We start from the raw sequence: 24,358 nt of genomic DNA on the forward strand, positions 1-24,358 counted from the left end.
GGCCTGCGCCACTTTTAACTTCTAGCCAATTAAAAACCTGCTACGGTGTTTCTAATTATTTAGCGCAACAGTACACTATATTACGTAGTTAATATTTTTACCTCAGCCGGAACTTTTGCATGGGAGAAGCTACTGATGGACGTGAAAGGTATGCTTATAGATCGTAGGTACTTTATAACAGCAAACGATCGTAAATATATATGCAGCTGGCGAATGCCACGTGTCCCGCCACGTGTGAGCAGTTTGCAGCAACAGCATAGCTAGTTGCAAATGTTGAAGTACCATAGTTTATATACATAGTGGTGACTATCTTGTGCAGGCTGCACTGATCCATTCACTTCTGCATTTATTCAGATGTCTTGCAAGTTTTACACCAGTGCGAAGCGGAGTTACTACTAGCAACGAGCCTGAGAACACTCCAGTCTCGACTCCTGTACAAAGGAACAGCACTGGTTCACCGACTACACCTCAGACTACACCACGAACAGCGAGGAGATACATAGATGGTTTAAATATCCCTTCCAGAAGTATCATCAAGGTATATTTATAGCTGTACTCAACTTGATAGCTAAGACCATGCCAGTTAAAATCTAGTAGCACAATATTAGTTAGCTATATTAACTATCATCACCCACATACAGGTACAGCATATCAGAAGTAGAAGAGTAGTAAACAAGTATATTCTTCACACACCTTATAAAGACGTCGTAAAAACTATGTGATACGAACGTCCTGCGTATACCGCAAGGAAGTTTCTGAAGATGCCCAGACTGAAGCAGGAGTCTATCAAAAGAATTGCTGATGGAATACCGGTAGATAAGGAGTGTGCTCTATTCTGCACTATGAATGGTTCAATTTTGGCTAGTGCAAAGTCCAACTATACGCAATTCAATTGGGATAGTGTCTTAACAGAATTAGAATCTAATGCACATACTCTGTTAGCTGTGTTGAAAGCTGCTAGTAAATACAATCCTTCTTCCATCAAATCTAAAATAAGATTATGCGTAGCAGTTTCAGTGCTCTTATTTTCTAGATAATGTGGTACAGCTGTTTGTTGGAAGTATATTATGTACAGGTCATGCTGCTAAAAAGGTAATTTATATCTATATACTAGCTATATACAAGTACACTGTAATACCCATTATAAGTGTACACACGACTAAACAAAGTTGGTGTGTGCATTTCACATAGAACAGTAGTTCGATTAGTCAATAAAATTGGCACTGGACATGATAAAATGGTTTTAAAGTGGAAAAATGATCTGGAAGGAAGATTTAGTTCGATAACAACTGCTAGTGAAGACCTTGAAAACAGTGGTAGTAATGAGTCAGATTCCTTATACAGTTCAGATGATAATTCTACTGATCACAATTGTATCAATTACATGGCTTTTACTGATGATGTTAGTCTTCCTAAAGCAAAGCAAATCGATATACCATTACTGGAGATAACTTGGACAAGAGTATACAACCTCAATTTATGACAATGGATCATCAAATTCAGTCCACTACATTATTTTCATTCATATATATGCAGCCTTGAACCGTGTATCATTTGATAACCTCACTGAAGATGTCCCAACAAGTAGACTGCTGCGAAGTCTTAATCCTGGTTATTTTCTTCCTTCACTGGATGATTGCAACACTGTCGTAAAAGGATGCGTCTTACCCTGCTGTACAAATCTATTAATGGCCTTTTAGCTCTAAAATTCCTAACTATTTCACTGCGATTTCCACAAACACAAGAATTCATCATCATCAATCCTACCATTTTACACATATCAGAACAGATGCCTACATGAACAGTTTCTTCCCTAGAACAATAAGAGAATGGAATGATCTCCCTCAACATGTTATTGATTCTAACTCACTAGATTTATTTCAGGAACAATTAGATACTTATCTTAATAGTAATTATTGATTTTTTTTTGTAATTGTTTGCTTGTCCCCTGGGCACAATCAGCTGTGCTGACTGCCCAGTATAATATTAAATAAATAAATAAAACCATTGGTCCGGTCTAAATTGTTGATTGGGTAAAAGGCAGGAAGTGACGTACTGGATCACGTTTTTCCGCTTTGGGTTTCAGATGTGTTGCAAAGATTTGGAAATCCTCAGTAGTTCTTGTGCGTTGACAAATTTAAAGCGGAAGTCACGTGTGGTAATTATAGTTTGAAGTTCAAAAATGAATCCTTTTGAGGATAGTTATAAAAACCAGAATCGAAACGGGAAATGAAACAAAACGAAATCAGCCTACAGTCTAGTGGAGGACAATCACTATATTATGCACAGTTACACTATAATATATGCACGCACTACCTGTTTATGCATCAAGCAAGACTCCAGGTAGAAGATTTCTCTGCACGGCACTTATCGATTAGAGATAATATACGTAGAAAGTTGCCATTGATGTTCAACGTGGCAATGATGCTTCTGTAATGGCAACAATACCATCATCCCAGGACTGGGCAGAGTTTGCCTCTCTGTCCACTGTTTAAGTGTTATCTTTGTTGTTGTATAGCTTGTAAAACTTATATCCAGTCAATTTTTCGCTGGCGTTAAACGCCTGCTCCTATCCGAGGGTCTGGGGACCCGCTGGGGACTCTACAATAGAAAAGTTCTATGCTTGGGTAGGTGAGCATTGATTGTTCCTTGACCACTTTCATAAGAGGAGTGAATAGCAATAACTGCTTGATCATTTAGGTCATTACAAACTGTTTACGGTAATGATTGGCTGCAGTGGGTTGACGAGTCTGAAGCCATGCCTAAGAGAGGGATGAAGCCATCTATGGCTATTATGGCACACCTCTTATGTAAGTGGTCAAGGGACAATCAACGCTCACCTACCCAAGCACAGAACTTTTCTAAAGTGGGGCACTTTGTGCCTAGCCCTACGCCTTCTCAAAGATCTATGATCGAGTCTGTAATAAAGCCGGTAGGGGACCACTCAGTTATGGCAGAGGGGGACCAACTGTGGCGGAGTAAGTTTTCCGGGAGGGGACAAGGTTGCAGTGCTGCAAGTAGTCCGGGGGGACCAAGTATGGTTGCTGCAACTGGTCCGGGGGTACCGATTTTGGGCGGACCTGTTGTAGCAGACCGAGACTCGGCGGATAGGAGCAGGCGTTTAATATCTCTAATCGATAAGCGCCGTGCAGAGAAATCTTCCATCTATGCTTCCACCTGGAGTCTTGCTTGATGCATAAACAGATAGTGCGTGCATATTATAGTGTAACTGTGCATAATATAGTGATTGTCCTCCACTAGACTGTAGGCTGATTTCGTTTCGTTTCGATTCCGGTTTTTATAACTATCCTCGATTTGATTGGTCGAAATCCTATGCACGTGATTTCGCTTGTTTCTGTTGTCGCACAAGAACTATTAGAAGCTGTGTAGTAGGCAACGCAGTAGGTGAGGTCTGGGACGAGACTAGCGGGAGGGGGGCTTCCGTGAGTTGCCACAATCGTGATTGGATCATTTTCTGGAGTTTCTGGCCATGGAGGGTGAGTGAATACAACATGTTACCTGCTGTAAATGCCAGTTATGAACATTTTATTCGATTGATTCAGTTCAGTATGTCATGAAAAACGGGGTACGGATTTCAAAATCTTGAACAAATTTCACGGATTTCACAAAATCGAACGAAAAATGCAAGTTGGTGACTGAAGAGTGACAAGTTCTCGAAACCACCAAAATATAGTGGATAGAAGTTCATGCAGGAGCAAAGCCTCATGAAGCCATATAAAACCAGGAGCAAAGCTAGTCTTACCTAGAACAAAGTCAAGATATAACTATTAAAGGAAACCCAGGAGCAACTTGCAACTGAAGCCCTATACAACCAGGCCAATCGTTCAGGCGAAATCCTGTGCAACCCCTCAAAGCCAGGAGCAACTGTCGAAGCCCTATCAGATGTGAAACCCCACAAAAATTAACTAGTGTCCATTTGGTTCTACTTGGGGTACTTAAAGATAATGAGTTACTCTCTAGAATGGATATAATTACATGAAATAACAAGGAGAAAACATCCTGACCACCTGGTAGGCTCCTGTAAGCGTTTGAGCGTAAATCGGATGGCTGCAGGTTCGAGGCTACCTAGGTCCAGTCATGGATTTTTTCTCCTTTCTCCAACTTTTCAAACATACCTTCTGTAGCTAAAGTCTTTGAGCAGGCTGTAGGAACAGACCTTCAGCACTTGTGCCGTAAAGCATTAATAATAATAAACAAAATCAGGAGCAACTGTATGCTTTGCTTTTGTTGTTTGTGTGTTGCTAAGTTTATGTTGGGCTGTACTTATAATAGGCTTTTACTCTTCCCTGGGAATTTTTGGTCGTCTAACATCAGACAATCTAACAACAACTAAGGCATGACATGCAGCCGACTGGATTCTAGTACAGCGACATACTGGGACATTGCTTCCCTACAGCCTCCTTTGTTTTTGCATGTTTCTGACAGTTTGTATGTCTTCTGGTTATGCATGAATTCTTTCTTGGTTTTGTGCGGCTTCTTTCCTACAGCTCCTGGTTTTGTTTGGCTTCTACAACTCGCTTAATACAAATCCAAAGCGGAGTGGAACATCGGATTTCATTCTTACCTTTGTGCAGGAGCAGTTGAGTGCTATAGCTGTGTGAGAAATGGTACCAGAATGAGTAGAATTAGAATCATAATAAGAACTTAAGATTTCATATTTTTCATTGAAGGTGTATGAGATTTCGAATCAGTTGGTGACCCCTTGGGAGCAACCACATGGCTAGTCCAGTGCGCAAAATAACATTTGGTCACTGGACAATTTCCGGTCAATTACACCGGGTGTCAGCCTATAATTGAATTTGTCTGGAAATGCTGTCCTTTCAAAGTTTATAGTGGGAGGGAGGCCAGACATGATGGTATTGAGATGTAATTAAGTTATGTGTTGTTGGCTTGTACTGACCACAAAGGCATGCCCAAGTTAACCTCTCTGAGGTTAACAGTTTACTATGTTGTGCCAGCCTACTTGTATCAGTCACTAATAAAATGTATTTATAATCTGATTGCCATTGGTACTTTTACTTGTGATATTCATGATATCACCTGCACAACCAGATTTTAAGCTAGAATGAACAATGCATCTGCCATATTAGAGATGGAGCCACTATATATTCTAAGCCTAAGCTAAGTTTGACCATATACAGGGTAGCTATATCATTCCAAGGCAAGCAGAAGGCCTTGACTGAAGTCCTTATGACTCGTTTCATACAAAGGCCCAATTGATTTTATAGAAGCCCTTTCATGTGGCCAGTAGCTACTCTTTAAAATGCTGTACTATCAGTATCAGTGAGTGTTTGACAAGTAATCAGCTCTACAGTACATTGGTGGCCCCAATGTTTGAAACAAACATACAAGTGGTAGAAACGCAGGAAAGGAGAAACAATAAAAGTTAAAATATCCGGTCAAATTGCTTGATGTCCACTCAAATTTCACAATGCCCTGACAGTACGACAGGACACGTCTGAAAAGTTATTTCGCACACTGCTAGCCGCTATGTATGTTAGTTACACTATGGTCGATGTTTTGTTCCATGTGGTTTTCATTATTAGTATATAGATTATGCTTAAAGTCAGTGAATTTGCAATTTGATGTACCACTTAAAAATAACAGCTATGCATATATAAATCAACAGTACAACTCCTTATTCGCATATACAAGTTAAAGTGTTTTAGGGTAAAGGAGTGTATGCACTCAGACCATATGCAGGGGTGGATCTAGGGTTTGGTGGGGAGGCTGCAGGGTAGTAGCTAAGTATATGGAGCAGAGGGTCTAGTTATATGTTTCAGGACTGAAATTTTTGACGTAGAGCAGTTTATGCACAAATATGTAGATAATATTAAATAAATATAAAAATATGCTTTCTTTCTGAGTGGTCTCTGCATTGATCAAGAGTTGTAGGGATCTGTGACAGTCATAAGTAGTTCAGTTATGAGCATACAAAGGACCAATCTGCAAGATTCCTAGCCAGCTAAATCCCTTTATGGGATGATGCTGCAGATGCCAGTTTTCATATATACTCAGTAACTGTGGAAGATTATTTAGTGTTACGTTTGGTGACTGTTCTATTAGAGTATTTTACTGAATAAAGTATATTTGCATGCGGCTCTAAAGTTACCATGCGGGCAGGTGATAGGAAACAAGGAATCTACAATTGGTGGCCTTACCTGACCATCCATATCTTTTGTAGCTATTAGGGGAACCTGTATAGTGTTTTAGGTGATCATGTATCTTACACAGTGTGAACTTACCACCTAATCTAAGGAGTTCAGTTAGCTTGTCCATAGATTATATATCCCTTACTAAGGAATATATAATCTATGGCTTGTTAGCATCAACTTGACGTTTTCCAAGAATCTCGTTGTGCACAGCAGTCGTTTTACCCACAAGCCTGAATGGCTTGTTTAGAAACCATTCTATCTCTTCAGCATCAAAACGATTAGAGAAATCAAATTCGTTGCAATGAGTGTTGAACAAATCGTAATGGGAACAATGTTCTGTGAAGGGCTGACTATTGACTGTGTTGTCAAAAGTTTTGCAACTAGCAACCTCTTCCAACGAGCACGATCAATGACGAATATGCCTAAACGATAACAAACACTTGTTTAAATAACCACCAACACTTAAAAGACAACACTCATATACATATACACTTCGGATTCTTTGTAATTTATTTGCATATTATTTCCAACCACACAAATGATGCAAGGGTAATAATCTGGGGGAATAAAATGCTATAATTGATTAAATGACTTCATGTACAAATAAAAATTACTTACAGGTATTACACTCATGCAGCTACTACTAGATATGATCTATTAACTTAAGTGTCCATAACCAGTCCAAGTAAGGAGCTCTAAGTTGTGGTCAGTCGTTCTCTCTTTACCATCTATATTTAACCAGTTTGCTAAACCATCACCAATACTGACAATCAAAGGTGCAGAATACAACAAACGTGGAAGATATGGGCTAGAGCTTTGCTGCAAAGCGTGTTCTTGTAAGCTTCTTTCCTTTGGAATAACATCTTCATCATTATCTGCTGATCTGCCACCAACATGGTTGGGAAGTTCAGCATTGGACTTCACCGTAGGAAATAATTCTGCACAAATACACTTGTGAATTTCTGGTGGGAGTTTCATAATTCTGTGGACTGCAGAAACATGCATAGAATATTGCTGTAGGATAATGCCTTTCTCTGAGTCATGAACTTCAACTAGTCCAGATGAAGTTCCAACATACAATTGATTATTGTGGCCAAGCAAAGAAGTAACATCATACCCTATGAACAAAGACAGTAGTAAGTTAAATTTGACAATATTTAGTGTTTAATTATGTCAAATGGGCAGTGGTGTAGCCAAGGGTGGGCCTGGGTGGGAACGTTCCCACCCAAATTTTCCTAGGACAGCTTTGTTAATGATATTACGAACAATAAACGAGTAGTGCATACCTTGGCAGGGCCATATTTTCATCAACAACTGATATCGAGATAAGTTCAATAATTACATCACGTGATTCAAGTAGTTTCAGTGTTTTCTATTTAATGCACAGCATCACGTGATCAAAATTTTAGGCTGGGAAACAGGAGCACTAGGAAAAGGAATCCAGTTCTTTCGCATCCGGAATACTGAATTGTGAGGAGCAACACGGATTCTGCTGTTGGCGAGGTTATAATTAAGTGACCAAAGTGATTAACGAAATCTAAATTCTCTGGTTTACCATATTAGACAAGTTGGCTGGAAATGAAAGATTCAGTGGTGACTGTGAATTAAGCCGGCCTGTACAACTATCTTAAGAGTCAGGCTGGTTGTGTACAAGTGCAGATGAGCTAAAAGAGAACAAGACAAGGAGGTGTAATTAAATAGTTTTCATTTCTAGCTTGTATATCCATGCAGTAGCATTAGACTAGTGAAATAAGCTGCAGGAACAGCAGCGTAGCATATTATTAGAGCTAGCTAGATACATTTATGCACTTTGAAACAGTTTTTAAACCAAATGTATGTAGAGCCCACTAAGGATGGACTCTCGGTTTATGCTAGATAGTTGCATGGGGTGAAATGTGTGTGCCCACCCATCCCTGAAGGGATGGCTACTCCACTGCAAATGGGTGCTCATTATTACAGTAAAATCTCACTATAGTACTGTATATATAGCCTAAATATTTTGAGGGGGAAAATTTCACTTATTTCATGGTTTTGGGGTTACCAGAAAAAATTTTATCCTTGAAATATTTAGACCTCCATATAGTCTAATACATTTTTGGAGTGTTTGCTAATCCGTGAAAAATTAAATTAGGTAACATTACTCGACCTCAAAAAATTTGCCCCTTGAAATATTTAGGCTATACGGCATATGGAATCTGGATGTATATAGGACAAATTGCATAGTGTCTGCATAAGGCAGATCGTACCTACCATGACACATAGCTCTTTACATATCTGAAAACTAGTTTCATTAGATACCATGGGCACGAGTGCTTTGCCTGATATATACGCACAAGCACGAGGGCCGCAGGCCCGAGTGCATATAAACAGGCAAGCATGAGTGCCTGTGATGTAACTAATATGTTCTACTTTAGCATGTAGACCCACCTAATTGGCAAAATCTTTAGTTGCTATACCCTTCTCTTAAATAGGGAATCAAGTAAACTGTGATTGTGGGATTCAATTTTAATACATCAAACAGTAGTTTGATTTTATTTTTGCTAATATTGCAATTTTAAGAGACTAGTGTTAATTATGTTACTTTAATTGCTACATTTACAAAAGTAAAAAACAAACTACTGTTGGTGTATTAAAATTGAATCCCACAATCACAGGTTGTTTGGCAGAATTTAATCCCACAATCACAGCTTGCTTGATTCCCTTGAGGATAACAGTATAACATCAAAGAAATCTGATGATTTCTGGATATAGTTTGCACCCCTATTAGGTGTACAATGTCTCAAGTTAGTGAGATATATGCACTGGTGGCAGTGTGTATATCTCGTTAAGGCAGTGTATTTGTAATAGTTATACCATGGCTGCGAGGGATTTTGCTGATATATACACCCAAAGCATGAGGGCCGCAGGCCCGAGGGCTGCGGGTGTATATGTCAGCAAAATCCCAAGCAGCCATGGTACAAGTGATATATATCACTTGGGGCGCACTCACCTAATAGGTGAAAGAACTAACGAGAACTCATCCCATTTGTTTTATACAGTAGCATCTGAAGATCGATTGTGGTTTTAATAGCGTGGGCTAATAGCCATCAAAACGTTATCCATACGTTAAAACGTCATTAATACGTTACTATGCTTCAACACGCAATGTTAGAAAACTTGCGATTGTGGGATGGAGTTTATATTGTTATCATTTTTGTACTAAGTTAAGCCAACTAACTTCGCTATTGGGACAGTGAGTAAGTTATTATATTAAGTTAAGTACTTAGAACTGTAAGTTACTAACCTATTTCAACGTAGCAGTAGTAGCTTTGCTGTTCCATGGTCTGTTCAAAGGTTGATACACGGTGGGTAGAAATACGCATCCACAATCGCCCAAACAATTATTTTGTGCCTTCATTATCCTTTAGTAACAACCAACTACTCTATCTTAGCCTATGTACTAAGCTTAGCAACCTCTACAAAACCGAGTCCCACAATACAAAGCTCTATGTCGCTCAATATAACGAGTCAAAGCGCATCGATTCTTTGAACTGGCTGGGTATCAAAGTCATTGGCAAACCGCTTTCCCATGATATTGCCCGGGCAATATGCGAGTTAAACACCGAGCGGCGCCTTTGAATGTCCACGCTAAAGTGGTATATAATGAGATATGTACCACTCTGCGTGGGCAGTTCAAAGGCATCGCCAGTGCCATAATTTGTATATTGCACTGCTGCAGACCGCAGTGAGTGCATTATAACTTATAATGCACTGGTTGTGGTTTTGTAGACCACAATGAGTGCATTATAAGTTATAATGCACCGACCGCAAAGCAATATACAGATATTGCACTGGCTGCGGTTTTGTGCAGCATAGCGCAAGTGCTGGTGGCGAAGACCACTACGACACCTCACCTAATAGGTGGAAAGACACTTCACAGATCACTCGAATTCTTTTATAGCCTGACATGTAAAGGTCGATTGTGGGCCATAACGTCACCAATACGTATAATGTTTACAAGCAGCCAATAGCGATCGAAAAAGCCAACACGGGTGGCCACAACTCTAGTCTACATATATATATATAAACGTACTTATACACCTTACTAGCCACCAGTGCGTGTATCTTGTTAACTTGAGACATTGCACACCTAATAGGAGTGCACACTATATCCAGAAATCATCAGATTTCTTTGATGTTAAGATTTCTTTGATGTTATACTGTTATCCTCTTCTCTTATATAGGGAATCAAGCAAGCTGTGATTGTGGGATTAAATTCTGCCAAACAACCTGTGATTGTGGGATTCAATTTTAATACATCAACAGTAGTTTGTTTTTTACTTTTGTAAATGTAGCAATTAAAGTAACATAATTAACACTAGTCTCTTAAAATTGCTATATTAGCAAATATAAAATCAAACTACTGTTTGATGTATTAAAATTGAATCCAGTTTGTTTGGCAAAATTCAATCCTAAAGTAGAACATAATAGTTTACCACAGGCACTCGTGCTTTGCCTGTATATACGCAATTGCACTTGGGCCTGCGGCCCTCGTGCTTGTGTGTATATATCAGGAAAAGCCCTCGTGCCCGTGGTATAACTATTACATATATACGTACCTGTATTTGTTTTGATGCAGTTAATCTGAATTCTTTGCTTGGCATTCCAACATACTAGGTGAGGTAGTTGGTGGAAGGAGACCCATACATGTAGCATGTTGTTTCCACCAATAGTGCTGGTAAAACAAAGACATACAATTAGGTTGGTAAATAGTGATTTGTTTTCAACAGTACAGTGTAATGAGTCACTACTCTGGAAACCATTGGATGAAGATTCAAATATCACTATATTTCTGTCACCTTGAGTAGCCCACACTTCAGTTCTTTCTGATAGATTTACAACACACATATGGATAACAGGATCATGTTTAATGACATCCATTACATGAAGACCATCTCTAATCTTATCATGGATAAACCACAGTTGTGATTTTCTCCATAGCACAATAACCACTTGCCATTCAGGAACGTGAAGCATTTCAATGACAGACAGATTAGTTTCCAGTAAAATGCATGCTATGTTTTGCATTGTGGAAATATGAACTACATTTAGTTTATGATCTGCAGTATATATCCACATGTACTGGCCTACATTCACCATGGCTGATACTTTAGTTGTGTATATTGAAGTTGAATACATCTAAATAATTAATTAAACATACAAGTACTATGTGTAAAGAGCTGTAACTATGTACTTACTCTATAGCCAGCTTGACTGTTATTATAAGAAAATATTTGTAATTCACTTGCATGTTCATCAATTAGTTTTATTATCCATATTTGAGAATGCAGATTAGATGTCTCCACTCTAAAATTAAAAATTTCATCCTCATCTTTGCATTTTTCAAAAGGAGTTAGTGGCAAAAAAGGGTGTTGGTTGGGTAAGGCTAGTGCAGGAAAAGAAAGCAATGGATCATCTTCTGTGTAAGATGCTATAGTGAATTTGACTTTGCTAGTATCTAGAGTGTCAGCATCCAATGAATGAACATGAGTACGATCAATATAACATTGACAAATAGCACTCAACTTCCCATTTTCCAAATGGTACACAGCCCTCAAGACTTCAATCTCAGGAAGGTTACACCATTCCACTACTTGAGACATTTTAGGACGCTTGTTAGGATCATGTTCCCAGCAAAGATTCATAATGTATTGAGCAAGGTATGGAGACCAAATACCCTGTGAACATATATTTATAGAGACATGTACATTATAAAGGCAGTAAGCTTACTTTTAGGGGAAAGGGAGGCCGCCATTTTTTGGTGACATATGTATTGATATTAACATCAGGATTGATTTTGCACAATTTCTCAAATGGCATTTGTAAGCTAATCAATTCATATACAGTCATCCCATACGAGAACACATCTATCTGTTAAGCAATTCATATAATGTAAACAGTATAGCTGTATGCTACTAAATTTGGCCCAAACATACCTTATCAGCTTGTAAGATATTTCTCCCAAGAAGTACTTCAGGAGCAATATATCCAGGAGTACCATCGACATAGCTGGTTCTGATTTCGTACCCTGAGGTGGATACTCTACTTATGCCATAATCAGTGATTTTCAGCAACACAATTTGATTTGTTTTAGATGAGGTGGGTAAAGGGAACTTCCAAACTAAAATGTTATCTGATTTCAAATCGAAGTAAATTACATGCTTGTGATGTAAGAAGGATAATGCTGATGCTATCTGTGTTAAGAGAAGCATGTATTACATACATGCACGTTTATCACTAGTAATAGCATCTGTTGTATCACAATTAGCTGGTGTATTCTCATACCAGAGACCACCAATTTACACTCTACAAGCTGTCATTGTCCCATCAACTATATAATCTATTGGAATGCTCATCTCTCAATTAATTGCTTATCTAAAGACAGTATAAGTTTAACCACTTTATAGCTAATATTAATTGACACCTCTATCACCTACATATCAAGAATTCAATTTCTCACAATTGGTGTCAAACCAACAGATCAGTCACCTCCTGCAATAGTGAATAAGGTACCTGGTTAAATTGAGTGGCCATTTAGATGGAGTAAGTAGCCAGCTATTAGCTATGTCCAGTCAGTGGGAATACTAGGAGTGTAACAGATTTAGAAAATGGACAGCATTTTACTAAGCTGACATTTGTGGTTTGGTAAATCTCAACATAAATTGTGACCGGATTTCACATAACAAGGCTTCCACACACACAAAATCAAACTTACGATTTTACCAGAAATGGATTGCTGGTCTAATACACTATCATATTTCACACTGTACTTCCTTCAGCACTGACAAGTCTGGTTTCTGTAGCAGCTTTCTTCCGACCCTGTCAAAGCCACGAGTGTGAGATTGGCACCATTAAATGGCCATGGCTCTGTGATAATGGTGTGTAGTGAGCTGGGACTTCACAGAGAGCTCGCCAATAGTGTTCTCAGTCAATTTGGAGTAATCTGAGTGCCATGGAGGGCCATGGAGAGCCCAAACTTGGCCTCTGGATTCCAATCGTCTTCTTACTTCATTTTATACCCGTATATTAAGACCACCGTCCACCCCCACCCTCCCACCCTATTAGTACCGCCTGTGATATTATTACCCGCTCGAAAAAAGCTGCTCAAAACAGGGCAAAGTTTGGGTATCAGAAATGTATACACCCACTCAGTGATAGCTAGTGAACAGATGAACAATTGGTGCAAATTTTGTTTGCACAGCTGTAGGCACTGGGAAGTTATTACACAATGATTCCTTAAAATCGCCATATCTCCTAACAAAGCTTTGTGCGTCGAAGCCTTGTTTTGTCAAATTCAGTCACAATTGTATTCTTTGCAAAACTTTCATTGAAAAGATCGCTAATCTTTCCTCTTAAACATTTACATCACATGCCACAATATATAAGCATATTGCTTACCTGAGTCATGGATTGACAGAGAACAGGTGATGCAAGAACGGTATCAGCAACTCTGTATTCTTTGATAATAGTACGCAAACTTCCAAGAGGAGCTAGCTCAATTAGCAGCAAAAATGGATTGGTACTCACTCCACATAATTGGGTCAAGTTATCATGATGTAGTGTAGAGAGAAAGGACACTTCTTTCCTGATCATTTGGTAATTTTTAAGTGAAACTACATAATTGTCAAAATAGTCAGTGACAGTTATTGTTTCAGTTTGTGAACTTGTCATTGCTTTGATTGCAACCAACTGCCGCTAGTAAACAAAAATGACTTGAATTCAGCTACAACATGTATTAAATGGTACAATGGACTCCAAGACTGAGGACCCGGATCTGTGAGAACCCAACTTTTTATGAACTTCACAACATTTAATACATTTTAACCTAACTCTGCAGTCTTATCAATTAGAAATTAGAAATGCCTACTCTGAAAGAGTTTTGAACTAGCAGCCAGTAGTAGCATAGGTCACTCATTCTTTCACAACTCCAACATGGATGGCAACATGTCATTAATCAAGTCTTTTCCCACAGTCAAAGAGTTTTGTGCTCCATGTCAAGTACTGCTTCACTGAATAAAATGACTTCCCTGGAATAAGTGTTTACTTCTGTAATGAAACACTTGGGTTGTAGTGTAAGAATGAGTGGCCAATTGGGTCACATTATCAGTGCCTATATAGTTCCTCAGAATAGATGCTTATAATCTCTAATTTCTAAGTGCCATTACAGAAAAGATCAACCCATGCAATCGTGACCTGCAGGATCAGCTAGTATAAGGTAAAGAATCTACAAACATCATGAAATTCACAACCAGGTCTTGGGCTCCACTTGCCCTATATCAAACATACATGTGACTATCTTAGTAGAACCTATATAGTTTCGGTTTTTTAATTGCCTCAGTCCTATCAAGGAACATTACCAAAGTCTCAGCGTATCGCGTTGAGTAGTTTTGGAATCATAGTACTATGCTAATATGTACAGCAAGTTGACTATGCTGAGAATACACTAAGAGCGTACATCGGCTTGTATTGCTGGAATGAGTTTTACGATGATTATCAAACTTACTATGGTATAGGTTTAACCCCACAATCACTTGCTCATACAGAAAGAAAGGTGTTTCAACTAAAGACATTAAGATACCTACCATAATGTAAACCAATACATGCAACAAAAAATCCTCCATGAATAGGCAAAAAAGATTGTATATATGTTCCACTGATTTTTGAAACATTTTTTACAGAGTAATTAAAACTTGCATGATATTTTTCATGCATTATTTTACCCATTGTCTTCAATAGAAATGTATTTTGGTGCAAATTTTGTGGTTTTCACTGAGATGGTACACAACTATATATGTACATCCATCACTTGAGAGGTTAGGTGTGTTGTATGTGTAGTGTTGTGTGTGTTGTAAGTGTGTGTGTACAATTAAAGTACGGACTATCTTATGTAATATGGAATAAAAACACTTGAGCATCAATACACTGTTTTATGGCTCTGTATACATAGGCGTATATAGATATATAGGCCTTTTCCATTTTCATAGAATACTTAATAGCTTATAGTGTGGCAGATGAAAGTGCCATTAGGTTTCTCTTCCTTTTAGAATCCAAAAAAATCATACACTGCACTAGTATGGCACTCAGCTTTATGTAATGTTCTTTGTTGTTTATTACAGGTAGAACACTTTTGTCCATGTTACACTTACAGGTTTCATCATCTCTCCTCTAAGTACCACAGCATAACCACCCCTTCCGAGTACCTTTTCCTTGTCGATGTTGATTGGAATGTCTGGACCACACACAACATGCTGAATATCTTTAAATGCCTGCACAAACACAAGGACAATATTCTATATGGCCGTTTAGTACACTATAGGTACTCACTATGTCTGGAGCACAAAGTTCTACAAAAAATCTTCCATGGTGGCGACATGTTGGAGTTCTACAGGCAGAGTATAAGTCAAGTAATTTTCTGAAGCTAAAACAGAAAATGTTGTTGCTGTATCCATTTAAGTATATCATGACGTGCTCAGTATAATGGAAATACAAGCTAACTTTTACATCTTGTATACAGCGATAGCAAGGAACATAAGACATAACTTCCCCTAATGGATTGATCTGTAATGTTCTTGGAAACCATGTATCTAATTCAAGTATTAGTTGTTCAATTAAAACTAACAGTTTTGTAGTTAGACTTAGTACCATTTCACATGATAGATGACAATCTGCTTTAACATTTGTTTCATGCAGGAATATCAATTCAGCAGTGTTAATAGACAAAAATATTCTATGGTCCCCATATTGTAGTACTAATTTTCCATTATCACCCAATGTGAAGTTAGCTTCATGTTTGAGTTCTAGTAATGTTGTCTTCTTGTATACAATAGCTATACCAGACTGCCACAGGCTCCACAACAAGTACAAACTATGATGTTGAATGATTGGTAAGAGTTTTAGCAAAACCTTTTTAATTTCAACATCCGATACAATCCTTGATTGCAGTCTTTGCCAAAAGCCTGTAGGAATGAATCGTGAAAACCAAAAGCGGCAAAGTGGTGGATAATATGATGCATCAACAATATCTTTGACCTTAGGAGCAGAATAGTATACCTTTCTGCTGACATACGGTGTAAGCAAGTCAGTAGATTTTTCAAAATATGATGACTCCATCAAGTTAATGTTATAAAAATTACAACTGCTAGTTACTGACTGTTGATTACGATGAAGTACTTTACTACTTCTAGTAAGACCTTTTTGGTTAGCTAGCTTGCAGTGACCATGTTTTAGCACACGGGCAACTAAAGACTTAGCATAGTCATCATCATTATCATCACTTGAATGCTCATTATCAATACTACATGATGCTTCTGTACTGTGATTCTCAGCTCCACCAGTAGTACTACTACTATTGGCAGTAGTACAAACAAGTGTGTCATTGGTACCAAGTACAGTAGAGCTTTCTGGAAGAAGTGACGGAACAAAATATGATGATTCTCCTAAATCTATTATGATATCATAAACTGCAAACAATTCCAGGCTTTCACTTGATAGAAATGGTCTGCACCACTGAAATAACCATTTCTTAGGAACTATCCCTGTGAAGAATGAAAAGGGTAATTACATAACTATAAACTTATAAACTAACTTTTCCAAACCATACTTTAAAAGGTTTTATTTTATGTATATAGGAATTGACTTTTTACATTACTGACAGCGATCAAGTGTTATGATGTTATTTTATATGTACATTTGGCAAAGAAAAGCTACAATTAGAGAGGTCAAATGGTTTTTTGAAAGTAGAAGATTTAGCTACAGCATCTTGTAGTGTTCAAAAATGCTGTAGTTTGATACATAGGTTTGCCACAATTGCTTTGTAATAACTGGCTAAACAAACAAATGGGCGGCCTTCCAGACATCTCTATTGTGCTCCATTGGTAGCCATGACACAAAACAAAAACAAGTGATATATGTGTGATTACATCACTTTGTATTGTTAATTACGTAGCAACACCAATATAAGTCAATTAGGTTGCATCTCACAATGACCAAAAACTATTCTATCCATGTACTGGAATACTTTTCTATGTAGAGAACTACAAAACTCGTCTCCCATACATTTTCTATGGAAAGAACTTATGTTGGAGCTGAAACATATACCTTTCTGCTGTGATCACTAAAAAAAACTCATTGAAAGAGCATCATCTTTACCAGCTTAACCAATGAATCTACTGCCAAAGCCATCTACAGAATGTGCAGCCCATTGTGACACTTTTCCATCATGTGGATATATCTTGTCCATTTAAACACAAACAAGTACAAAAGTTATGTTTGATTAGAGATCATAGAAATTAAAGTAATTAAACAAGGGAGGTCCCTTAAACCTGCAGACCTGCAGATATACATACTAATGGACATTTAATCCCCTACTTTAGTCTATACTTATGACTGAATGGGGATTAAATCCACTAGTATGTCTGTAACATTAGCCATCTAGTTTGAACTATCTTGAATCAAAGCGATTCCCAAGGTAGTGTAAACACGTACCGTATTGAACCAACTGCTCTGAAATGGACTTGCTAGGGATGTGGGTCTGGTTTGATCTAGTTCTGTCTACTTACCAGTATAAACAGTTGCAACCCTGCAGTTCAATTTGGCCTTAGTAAATGCAATAAAGATGCAGAGAACTACAGCTAAAATGGTGACTGTAATGATGAAATGAAGCAACAGCAAACTATTTAGGCGACGGTACGGAAGGACGGCTTCAAGAACAACATAAGGGCTCAAGAACAAACAGGTACGCATGTGAGTATATAGTCAACCAACTCCAAGGAATTGAGAGGTTGTTGTCAACACTTAAGACTTGTCATGCCTATTTACCTGAGAGCAGAAACTTTAAATCCATCAACAATCTCTGCTTCAATGAAAATATTATGATTGTGAGTTTAAGTTGACTGGAATGGGCCTGTAATATAAATGCCGCTCCTTAACAAACAATCTGGACCACACTGAAGCAATCTCATCCAGAGCGATCTGTAGCATAAACAGGCTGTAAGTGTACGCAACCTCCCTTGTTTCACAACTTTGATTTAATGTTTCTGTATACTTACCTTTTCGTAACATAATTATGACTGATGAACCTGTGCATACCATATCAAAAGAAAGAATGACACCAAGGATATCATAAAATTAATATTAGGTCTGAATGTGGAAGTGAAATGGCCATTACACTTTGTTTTCAGCCCGTTACACAGCATTACAAAGAACAGTACAAGAAGTGCCTTTGCAAATCCAGTCACTAAAGAAAACTAGTGTAAAAAATATTAATTTAAAAGTGAAGTAGGGATCCAAGCAGTGATATGAATGAAAGGCTACAGGCTACACAGTTATGACAGTAATTAAAATTGCACAAACACAGTGAAGCTGTGAAAAAAATGTGTGGCTTTAAAAGCCTGGGTGAAAAAAGTTGTGAAATCAAAAGTGGTGACCAAGAAATGGCATCAATGATGTTAATGCTAATAAATTTTAACAATGCACACAGCCATTATTAAAATTTATTAGCATTAACATCATTACAGCCATTTCTTGGCTGCCACTTTTGATTTCACAACTTTTTTCACCAAGGCTTTTTAAGGCTACACCTTTTTTTACAGCTTGGCTGTTTTTGTGTGGATATCACTTCTTTTTGTAATTGCAAGTTTCAAAGCCAACCTATGGTTGGCCTAGATACTTCCATTTAACTTTGTTCCCCTTTACTACAGGAATCGTCAAAGACTGCATGGTTATAAAATTATGTATTTATAAAGAACTGAATTTTGAAGGTGCATATATCCCAATGATAGCTTGACAGATTCTATTTAAAATTTGGAATGGGAGATGCCCTACCCTGAAGAAGTTTCCACAGCAGAAATGGTTAATTACCATTCAAGCACTATCAAGCTATGTATACATGAAAATGGCATTTTCTTGTTTCCATAAAATGAGTATGTCGCCCACCCGCACTGGCTGTGCTTGTATGACACACTTTCCACTGACATACCATTCTAGTGTACTTTCAATTATAAGGTAGAAATTAAGTGAGGTGAGCAACTGACAGTGGTAGCAGAGTGGTAAAGGGCTTGGGTATATAGGTGTGGAGGTCCCTGGTTCAAAACCTGGAGAAATTTTTTTTGACATCTTTTGTACATGTTTTTACTACTCAGTGACTGTTCTATTAGAGTATCTTGATTGTGATTTTCACATGTATAGTTTTGTTTTATATCTCTTTAGCTAATGCTCTCAGTACTTTCAAGCCACAAAAGGTTTGCACTATGATAGTAACTTCATGTACAGATAAATTTTCAAGTTATTCCGTCAAGTGGATTACCCTGTAGGTGTGACGACAAATTGCTTTTACAATTGTCAAAATCATACACAATTCCGTTGTTCTTAGTTCAATCTGTACAAAAATTGGGCTGTAAATGTGCTGCGTTATGCTCTTACTACCCTCCAAATATTGAAGTCAATTGACTAAAGCATGTGTGAGTTATAGCAATTTGAGTGAAAAGAAGAAAAAGAAGCCAGAACTGAAGAAAAATACAAAGAAAATAAGATAAACTTTGAAGGTGCATATCTTAGTGATGGCTGGGCGGATTCAAGTTAAATTTGGACTAGAAGGTGCCCTACCCCAAGGGAGTCTCTATAGCAAAACTGGTTAATTTCCAATAGGACACTATTGAGCTATGAATGTGTGAAAACAGTGTTTTCTTGGTTCCTGTAAATACACACTTGTCTGTCGTGTGTCTGCACTAGCTGTACTTGGCCGCATGACACACTATCATGTGTCCTGATGGTAAGGTACCAGCAAGTAGTTTGTCGTCAACAGCCTCCAGGATAGCTGGGTGGTGCCAACATATGTAGTACTCAGTAACTAGCAGCTAAGTCAACAGAAAATTTCAAAAGTAAACAAGATTACAATAATCAAAAGGCTACAAGGAGGCTGGATCTTTAACAATAACTTGTATCTGGACTAACACTGTTAACACACATGTATGTATGTGTACAACCAGTGCAGTATGTGTATCATGCCGTATTACTCATTTAAAAGTAGGTATGGACCAGTGAATATGTGATGAAAAATTTAAGTTGGATTAGGGAACAAAGAATAAAAAAGTAATGAAACAAAGGAATAGCAAAAAAGGTGTGAAACAAGAGAGGTTGCCTATACCTGAATGGAGATTTAATCCCTATACTTCAGTCTACACACTATGACTGAATTAGGGATTAAATTATCTGCAGGTATAGGCAACCTCTCTTGTTTCATTACTTTTTTTGTTATTCCCTTGTTAATTATTTTATTCTTTGATCCCTAATCCAACTTTAAATTTCTATTCTTTTCATTCTACTTGTTTATTTACCTATAGTTATGACTAATGAACCCACACATACCACTTCAAAAGAAAGAATGGTTCCAGGCATGCCATAAAATTAAATTTGCGTCTGAGTGTGCAATCCAACAATCAGTTACTGAAAAGTGCAGTGGCCATTACACTTTGTCTTCTGCCCATTACACAGCAATACAAATGAAGAACAGTATGAGAAGTGTCTCATGCAATAACTATGAAAATATGGGCGATAAGGTTAATAGCTACCACTACAGCCACAGGGAAGTCATATCACACTACTACAAATCGACACCTTGCATTGTCAATGAAAAGAACTGGGACACAAAGGAGGACGAAGGTAGGTCCGTTATGTGTGTATTGTACATGCTGCAGTTGGTGAAAAGCATGTTTCGGGATTGAACAGTGAAGCACATAGCCTTATACATTGTTGAGTTATACTTGGCTAAAGGCATCAGTAGGTCAGTTAGCAGAAAATTCAGTTAAATAGAAAATTTCATAGAAACTTGTTGGAAGGGTTTGGGGTTGTTCTGAAAGCATATTTGGGCTTGATTATGCTTAACCAATACCACCAAGTTGTTTTGAAGGAAAACCGAGGCTGTTTTTTGGGTGATTTTGAAGGGAAAAACTCCATGATCCCTTATACAGTATACTACCGTACTGTATGCACTACTATACAACAGTCACTCACCGTTGTCAACTGGAATAGTAACTATTTTACTCACTACATCACAAAACCATTCTATATCAATGCACAATATCTGTCGTTTCCAATAGTCAGAATAATACAACATTGTCCCTGTAAACAAAACACAAAACTAATCAAAATTTCTAGACGGCATAAGATTTAACTACATGCAAATAAAATGAAGAATCAAAAAACAGTATTTGATTAAGTTAGGGCCATTTGACAAAACCATCCCATATTCATACCCTTGTAAGAATAAACAAACAATATTTAATGGATTATTTCATATGACCAGTTTTGGGAGTACAGTAAATTCTATGGACAAGGGAGCATGTAATTCTATAAACAGCGAATTTCAAGCTTGGCTACAATGAGTAACTTTTTAAATTAGCGTGATGTTACATGGAAGAACATGCAATAGTTAGAGACCTACCATGAGGATCTTTGTTATTTTAAAAACCTAAGGCAAAGCTGGGTTTTTTAGTGGGTGGTCTCTAACTGACTTTGAAAATGGTGTGGGTGAATTTATACTAATAGATATTGTGGGTTGAGTAAAACATCATCATGTCATTATATCTTGTACAAAATGTAAACCCACAATCACTTTCCACATTGTTGTCTATAAAAGAGAGCTCACTGATCTGCTGTGAGATCGGCAATGCCACTCAGCACATCAGTGATCATTAGTGAGATGTGCTGTGTGTTGACTTCCTCAACTGGAGATATACAGATACTTATCTACTATTTAGGAGGTCTCTAATCATGTAGAGAACCTCTCCAGAGGTATCTTTGTGATTTTAAAGACTTCGTTATCTCCCAAAGATCAAAGGATTTTATACATACCATTTTCTAACATGTTGGAAGAATGCCAGCACAGGAAATAGCAAGACTGTCTTACTTTATTTGCTAGTGATGTGAATTACTCTAGTCAGCTTGTCCAACAAGCTTTGACAGCCTTTCTATTAAACACGTACACTTTTCTAGTTGTAGAGTGTATCAATGGAGCATTTGTTACACATGCTTGGCTTTAGGCATGATTTTTACCCTGTTTACTTTAAAATCACTGAAAGACATTCCTATGATACTGTAGAGTAGGGTTGTTAAGTACATGCATCTGTTAAGTGCGTATTATTTATTAAGCGCATACACATTTCTTGTAATTAATTCTTATTCCAATATGCAGCTTACTCAGTAAAAACATGACAAAAATTGTTCTTCATAAATAATTGTTCATGGTTTCTTTAATAACAAGTACACAAAAAAATGAAAATTTCAACTAGAGTAGGGACTATAGCACATCAATAAAAAGTACTGAAACAAGTTGGAGTAGTGCACGATATTAAATCACAGTAAAACAACAAGAAGTGTTATATCCCTACTGTGCTCAAGACACCATAATGGAAATGCACATTAGGGATATAACACTTCTTATTGTTTTACTGTGATTTAATACCGTGCACTACTCCAGCTTGTTTTGGTACTTTTTATCGATGTGCTATATGGTCTCTGCTCTAGTTAAAAATTCCAATTTTTTGTGTACTTGTTTGTTAACTTAAAAATTATTATGACTGGTGAACCCACACATACTGCATCAAAAGTAAGAAATGGCGCCGTGCACTCCAGCTATTAATTATTGTCTGAAAGGTATCCATTATGCTTCGTTGTCAGCTATTTTCAACCCATTACACAGCATTACGAATCAAAAACTGTTTGAAAAACACCTCTGCAATTAAAGTAGCCACTATGAAAAATATGGATGATTTCTGATACAAAGGGAAGCCATCATGTGCTACCGCCAAATCAACACCTTTCGCTGTCAGCAAAGATGAATGGGACACAAAGGAGGACACTGCATGGTAAGACCATGAAGAATGTACTATGGTATGCCAAAAGGCATGTGTCTGGCTGAAGCGACGTCAAACAGTGAAAAAATCAAGCCCGTAGACTTAGCTGTTATCGAGTTATGCTTGTCTGAAGGCATCAGTCAGTCAGCAGTCAGTCAGTAGAACATTCCATTTAATATATATATTTAAAAAATTCCATAACAACTTGTTGAAAGCGTTTGGGGTCGATCTGAAGACTTGTTTGGGCTTTAGTATAGTGGCACAACCAAAAATTGTGCATTTTTTCATAAAGCCATGAAACTTTCCACACAAATAGTAGTCCTCAATACATGTATTTTCAGATATAGTGCCATCGTTGATTTGACCTTTGGTGACCTTTACTGCCATTTTTGTACAGAAAATTGATCATTTTTGTCTTTAACTCCCTGAGGCAGTAATTAACTTGTTAAAACATGGTACCATACAAAAGATCTTGCTGATAGAAACAACTTGGTTTTTATTTGAAGTCAATAGGAGATTACATTCGTAAGTTATGAGTGTTTTTTTATTAGCTACATAATTTGATCAATTTATGCATAATTATCTGCCCACAGGTAATTCACACCTCGAGGGCAGGTAAATTTATCAAATTTTGCAGCTAGTAAAAATGGTCATAACTTTGTACTAAAATCACCTATTGACTTCAAATAAAAACCACGTTGTTTCTCTCAGCAAGATCTTTATTTTGGTACCATGTTTTAACAAGTTAATTACTGCCTCAGGGAGTTAAAGACAAAAATGATCAATTTTCTGTACAAAAGCGGCCGTAAAAGTCACCAAGCGTCAACTCAACGATGGCACTATATCTAAAATTACATGTCATGAGGACTACTATTTATGTGGAAAGTTTCATGGTTTTATGAAATAGTGCACAATATTGCCAATTTTGGGGGCTACGCCGCTATACTACTTAGTTTTACCTAACCAATACTGCCTCGTCATTGTCAAGGAAAAGTAAGGCTGGTGATGTTTTTCATGGGACACACCCACACCTTTGTGGTCTCTACTATACAGTACTACTATCGTACTGTATGATACACTAAAGTCATTTTCTATTATTGTACCAAATTTCAAGACAATTAAATTATGCATTTGTGTTCTATTACACAGAGTGCAAAGAGACGAAGAAGAAGAATAAGAACAAAATGAAACATTGATTGTGCATATGTTAGGGAAAGGCCAAGCCAAATTTGGTTGTGTGGCCTTCCTTGTAAACAATTCAATAAAACAGAGCTATATGTATTAATATGCATG

General features: G+C 37.5%; 1 protein-coding gene and 1 long non-coding RNA gene across 2 annotated transcripts in view; one reads left to right on the plus strand and one right to left on the minus strand.

Moving 5' to 3' along the window:
• Positions 1-3,342: 3,342 nt before the first annotated feature.
• Positions 3,343-24,326, plus strand: LOC136249002 (uncharacterized). The gene is made up of 3 exons (XR_010697971.1): positions 3,343-3,497; positions 14,952-15,028; positions 24,215-24,326. It is a non-coding gene; the product is annotated as an uncharacterized lncRNA (long non-coding RNA).
• The window catches only part of LOC136249000 (leucine-rich repeat serine/threonine-protein kinase 1-like), a 28,207-nt gene continuing 10,525 nt past the window's right edge, over positions 6,677-24,358 (minus strand). Inside the window, exons 12-20 of the mRNA XM_066040881.1 lie at positions 21,225-21,332; positions 15,540-16,750; positions 15,362-15,481; positions 13,614-13,910; positions 12,152-12,409; positions 11,946-12,086; positions 11,414-11,893; positions 10,775-11,354; positions 6,677-7,294 (exon numbers count right to left, since the gene is read on the minus strand). Of these exons, the coding sequence (XP_065896953.1) occupies positions 6,834-7,294; positions 10,775-11,354; positions 11,414-11,893; positions 11,946-12,086; positions 12,152-12,409; positions 13,614-13,910; positions 15,362-15,481; positions 15,540-16,750; positions 21,225-21,332 (3,656 nt within the window). The 3' untranslated portion in view covers positions 6,677-6,833. The remainder of the gene's footprint in view (positions 7,295-10,774; positions 11,355-11,413; positions 11,894-11,945; positions 12,087-12,151; positions 12,410-13,613; positions 13,911-15,361; positions 15,482-15,539; positions 16,751-21,224; positions 21,333-24,358) is intronic.

This window comes from Dysidea avara, chromosome 3, assembly GCF_963678975.1.
Source record: "Dysidea avara chromosome 3, odDysAvar1.4, whole genome shotgun sequence".
NCBI lineage: Eukaryota > Metazoa > Porifera > Demospongiae > Dictyoceratida > Dysideidae > Dysidea > Dysidea avara.